The sequence below is a fragment of the Oculina patagonica genome, chromosome 9, assembly GCF_052425735.1.
Source record: "Oculina patagonica isolate OP01 chromosome 9, crgOcupat, whole genome shotgun sequence".
Taxonomy (NCBI): Eukaryota; Metazoa; Cnidaria; class Anthozoa; order Scleractinia; family Oculinidae; genus Oculina; species Oculina patagonica.
In genome coordinates this window covers 10,889,114-10,895,113 of record NC_135766.1, presented here as the reverse complement: position 1 = coordinate 10,895,113, position 6,000 = coordinate 10,889,114, and the positions used below count along the sequence as shown (strand labels likewise).

General features: G+C 36.7%; 1 protein-coding gene across 1 annotated transcript in view; it reads left to right on the top strand.

The window, feature by feature from the left end:
* Positions 1–686: 686 nt before the first annotated feature.
* LOC144665665 (uncharacterized) overlaps positions 687–6,000 on the top strand; it is a 30,421-nt gene continuing 25,107 nt past the window's right edge. The window contains exons 1-3 of the mRNA XM_078526944.1: positions 687–844; positions 3,212–3,319; positions 4,844–4,989. Coding sequence (XP_078383070.1) covers positions 778–844; positions 3,212–3,319; positions 4,844–4,989 — 321 coding nt within the window. The 5' untranslated portion in view covers positions 687–777. The remainder of the gene's footprint in view (positions 845–3,211; positions 3,320–4,843; positions 4,990–6,000) is intronic.

Sequence of the window (6,000 nt, the reverse complement as noted above, 5' to 3'; positions counted from 1 at the left end):
AAGATCGATAATTACTGTCAAATACAGTGATACGCGACCTTTCAGTCCAAACTTTTAAGGCCAGTTGGAGAAAGGCTTCTTTCAATCCAAGTTATTGCTACCTTAAATCGCGTTTTAATTCGCGTAATCACGTCACGTTTTAATTCGAATAAGCGCCCATATTTTTTGTTGGTTCACACCGCAACATTTTTTTAAGTCCGTTTTGTTTGGCTTCTTGACGCACTGGAAAATAAAGAAAACTTGAAATGACTGACAGATTCAAATAGGTGGCCAACCCTCCTGCTGGTAGAAAAAGTTCAAACGAGGCCCGGCCTAATTAGGTTCAACAGGTTGTGTATGGTCCACGAGAAAGCCTTGTACTAAATATTTTAATTTTATTTGATTCTTTCAATACAATAATTTTTTGTTTTTAGTTTTTAGTTCTAAGTTTGGGCTAAATAAATTTATACGAAGCAGTTGGGGAAATGGTAAAACTTTTAACTGTCAAAGTACCCAATAAATCACCAAACAAAGATGTCACAGGTGTCTTTGATGGTTGCTCACCGGGTCGCTTAAAAATGATTGGTCCAGTTGACTAGAATTGATGTATCGTGCAAATCCATTTGGGCGTAAATTGCAATCATCTTTATACGTGAGATAATTCTAACACCGCACTCATTATCGCAGTTTTAATTTTCGTGCGACTACTAAGACGATATTGTCTGTTTTAAAAAGAGGTGGCAATTTTAACGACCTTCATAAAACAGTAACTTGCAGTTGAATTTTTCCTGTTAGGCAATGAATCCTTGCCTTGTTTTATCAACTGCCACGTTATTGGCAATCATGGATTTAGGATATGGACAAGGTGGGTTTAGATTTTGTGATTATTATTTTTTGCTTCTTTCAATTAACTTGTATGAAACGGCTTTACTGACATATTGAGATGTAAACAGATACGATTACAATAGTCGCACACCAACATTACAATGATATTTTGTTGTAAATGATCTAAACAAAGATGTTTCTCGTAAAATTACCATGTGAAAGCTAAATAGTCATTGTGATATCAAAGCTGGACTAATTAATGTCGCTGAAGAAATTCGAACGAACTTCTCTGAAGAAGCGAACAACTCAAGTTGTTGTCAATATCACGGCAAGAAGACTTCTTTAAATTCGGATAGAAAGAATGATAAATAAAAGCGTTGTATTAGTTCCTGATTTTCAAATCATTTATTATTCATCCGCTAAAAGACCCAAGAAGGTCCTTTTAACAGTGTTTTTTTTTTTTAATTACCAAAAAGAATATTAAAATAAAACAACTTTAGCTCTCCGGTAGCGGCATTACTTTAGTTACTGTATATAACAAATACATACATGGAGAACATCACGGCTTGTGGGCCCCGTTTTTGCTCTAGTACCACATTTTGCCGTCATCTGAAATCTATAACTGAACGGACGCACAGAAAAATGAAATCTGCTTTTTTAAACATAGTTATTTTTTAATCTTCGAAATTTTGTAACATTTGTGGATAAAAACGAATTTCAAGTTGATGGACTCCCCAGCCCCCCTGCCCAGGCTTAGTGCAAATGAGTGGTGGAACGAAAGTTGATGAATTTCAATTACGACAAACAAAGACGACATTGCACTGTTGGTGACAAAGCACCTGTTGGGATTATGAAACAAAGATTCCTTACTTCACCTGCACAGAATAGCAGAATAACATCGCAGTTGATGTTGCCTTCATTTCTTTATTTTTAACTTTTTGGGGGAAAAGTTAGGGCCCATGGAATGGAATGTGCAACAACAAAAGCCAATCATTAATGATTTTGCGTTTCGATTGCGTTCAATCGTTTTAGCAGCTTTTCGTTTATATCCCTTTGAATTCCAGTGACTTTTAAACAAGTATTCGCCTAAGGCGAGTTGATTATTGTTGAATAATCCCCCAGACGAAGTCGAGGGGATTAATCAACAATAATCACTTCGCCTTCGGCGAATAACTGTTTTAGTATAATTTTCAGAGGCAAATACCAAGAACTGCAAAATAACAATAGAAAACACGAAACTAACAAAAACAAGTGCTCGTTTGCATACGTGTAAATCAGTTAAGGAGGCTCGATGTAGTTTTTTTAGCCCTAGGGTGGTCGTTTTGAAAATAAAAACTATCTAGGAAGCCAATGTTCGATTTTTGCCAAAATACACCATAATGATTAAATATGACCAAAGCTTAATTTTTTACGGGTCACTTAATCACAAAGGTTACCATAGCAACGATTGTCGTTCTCTTTTGTTTTCAAACAAGCTTGATTTTCTCGAAATCTAGATTGACAATTGGTATTTATTTTTTGATATGATAAAGTACAGTGGTTTGACTACCTGTAGACAACATTTCAGAAAAATCTGTAAGAGCATTTAAGAGTTAATCAAGAACGAAGATTTTTGTAACTTCTTGTAGTTTCCTACAATTGGCAGTCGATATATTTTAACAAATTAAAGCCAAACTCTCTTGCTTTTAGTTAATGGTCCTTGATGGTGTAAGTATTTATATTTCATTTTGAATAACTGCGTTCAAATACTACGAGAAAATTTATAAGCACCTATTTCACATTAAAACGGAATTTTTCTGAAAACTTCATTCTTGATTTTTTTGAAAACGCTCTTATAGATTTTTCTTAAATTCTGTAAACATTTAGTTAATCTACTAATCTTTAACATATCAAAAATTGAATACCAAAAGTCAATCTAGATTTCGAGAAAATTAGGCTTGGTTGAAAACAAAAGGAAACAACAATCGTTGCTATGGTAACCTTTGTGACTAAGTGACCATTAAAAAATTAAACTTGCGTTTTGTCAGTCGATCTAATTGAGTTTCTAATGGCCTCGTGCGATCTCCAAAACAACCATGTTAACGATCAATTCTAACGCCTTGAAAACCATCTCTTAAAAATATTTTCGGTCTAAAAGGTTGGTAGTTAATTCGAAAAATTCCCAATGTTTTAAATATCCAGGACTTGGAGGGATTTCTTTTAAATCAGAGAAATTTTCATTCAGCAAATTCCGACATGTTCACTAGCCTGGATGGCAAAGGTGGCTTAGTAGCCAAACCTTAAAATGCTATATTCACCGCCTAGCGCGCTGAATATATCGTCATAGTCCGAGCTACTCGACCTATACGAATGTTCCATTCTTGAATTCACCTTTGGAAATTATACTAATTAAGAATATGCATTGTAGGTCGTGGATGTGTGACTGTAAAGGAAGGTGATCAAACGTTCAGCAAAAAGATTAACATTCCTGAGAAAAAGTGGATCGAAACACCGTCTGTTGTAACCAAGGCGAAAGGTTAGTGTGATAAATAGGATTCACTGGCTTAAGTGTAGCTAGTTAGACCGAATAGCTAATTGTACAAAGAGCGAGAAATGTAGCATATTCGAAAGCAAGTTATTGATTTTTTTTTTTATCAGAGTAGCGATACTTATACCTAATGGTGCCTATTTGGTACCCTTCGGCGGCATATCAGACGAACTTGGTCGAGCCATGTTGAGCCAAAATACCCAAGTCGAGACCAAACGAACCAAAAATGCATCCTCGACAAAATCACTGTTGAAGCCATGCTTGCCAGCTACATAGTGTAAATTGTGTTGACCTGCTTGTATTGATGCTTTTTGGTCTTCAACTCTTTTATTAAGTTCCTCTTACAGTTGTTTTCTTTATTCATTTGTTTGGAGTTTCATTCTCTACATTTTCAAAATTAAAATTTAGCGAAAAATTGTTTCAGTACTCGTCGCCAAACATCTCGCAATTAGCCATGTTCAAAACGAGCGGGGGACTGAGTACGAATATTCAATATCGATTGGATTGAAAAACTGGGCGAGTCATCTGAAAGAGCATCCAAAAATTAGTAACTCAACCAAATTTGAGAGTTATTGGTTCAAACGCAAGGGCATGGGACTCTTTTAAAAATCGTTAAAATAAGAGAGCTTAGTATGGCTGGATGGACAGCGCGCTCAAGCTTTGTTTTGGCGGAAAAGTTTTTACTCCTTTCACGACCGGTAAACACCAGCTTAACCCTATGCAGACCGGGGGGGGAGTGCCTGCGTTGACTTTGAATGTTTATAACTTTTTCAAGATTCAACCAAATGCTGCCAAACTTTGCGAGTTTATCTAAAATTTATCTGGAATAAAATTGGTAGGATAGATTGTTGTGATTTATTGATTTTGAGTACTTTGCAGTAATTTTGGGCGGTTTCTGACGTTTTGGGAAAATGGTGAAATCCAAGATGGCGGATCCAAGATGGCAGCTGTTTTGACATCATAATGTAATTGTCACGTGGTGTGACGTTATTATCCCACGTGACGTATACCAAAACATAGATTTTTGGACATACTATATATCCTCCAAGTTTCATTGTCATTGTTTTAATATTCTGGAAGTCACGGAGGGGGGGGGGGGGGGGCGGAATTCGTCCCCTCGGTCTGAAAAGATCCACAAAAGCCCGGTCTGAATAGGGTTAACTTAAATTAAGAGGCTCTGCTTAATCGGTAAAAGCTCTTTTGAATTCATCGTATGGTAACACTACTTTCCTTGAAAGTGACCATGATATCGTGGCATATCAGGTCAGTGACTTGATATCGTAGGGTATCAGGACAAAAGATAGCAACTCTGATTGGCGTACTTTCGAATTGGGTACGGTAAAGTACAGATCGCGCAATTATGCCATGGCGATACAACACCCGAAGGCAAGGTTATCAAAACCTTCCTCAGGAGAGCTCCTCATTTCGTTCCTTGAGCACTGTTTTATGTTTTATCGGATATTGATTATGAATTAATATACAATGCTACATTTTTTTTGTTTCTCCTAATAGACCGCTATCAAGTATTTGGCCGAGTTGTGCACATGGATTTTGTACAAGAACACTTAGCAACAAAGAAGAATGTTAACTTTAGAAAAAAACAGTCGCAGCCCAATAATATCGAGCTTGAAGTTCAAGCTGATACTGTATACATTGAGGTGTGTAAAACTTTGCTTAGGGTCGTAGACATATTAAAGTGACGTTTTTACAACCTACGAAATTAAACATAGGATATCAGAAGCAACAGACGTCACGACGGCAGCCGGAAGCGTGAATCTTCTTCAACGTGTTACTGCACATGACGAGGCAGTAGGGATCGATTTCAAGATTTAGGACGAGAGGCCTTTTTTTAAAATTCCGGGCGTCATTTAACAGAGGGGCAAGTTGCAATTGGGGGCATGGCGATATTTTCATCGACTCCCAATTACACTGTGGGGCTTACTTTGATGCTAATATCCCCATACCCCTTCCCTTCTGAGGGCAATTTTGTCGACATGACGCCATTTTGTGTGTGATTAAACTAGCCACCGTACCGAAAGAGGTAATGACCGCACTTTAGTGTTTTTTTTTTTTCTTCCTACACCTCCACACCACACTCATGACCCGAGAAACAACAAAACAGGAGGCAAATTAACGGAGCTTACGCTGCAGGAAATTATGTGTCGATTTGACGACTTTGACTGAATATATCGAGCTTTAAGTGAGATGCAGTTGATAAAAAGGCCAATGAGCCATTTCCGATTTGTATTCAACTTTGTTTTAATCTGATTCTTGGTGCAAAACCTTCCATATGAATATGAGTATGCTATTCCAGTTCGGATCCAGTCTTTGGGAATATTTATTAAAGTAAACGTATTCAAAATGTTCGCAAAGAAGAAGATCACCGAAATCACTTTAAATCGACCTGAGGAGCTGGCAAACAACAGAGAACACAACATAGCAACATTGCAAGTCAATTTTATTTTGTTCCCATACAACAAAGTTTTATAAATTGGGTTTTCTTATTTACTGTGACTTTAATCTGTTGTTTGCGCTGCCTATGGTTAATATTGATTAATCAATTTATTAAAGTGTTTTTGACATGGAAGAAAAAACAATTAAGGCAGCTAGACTAAAAAAATGATTTCGTTATTTTGCGGTGTATATAACGTCATAAAAATAATTACATA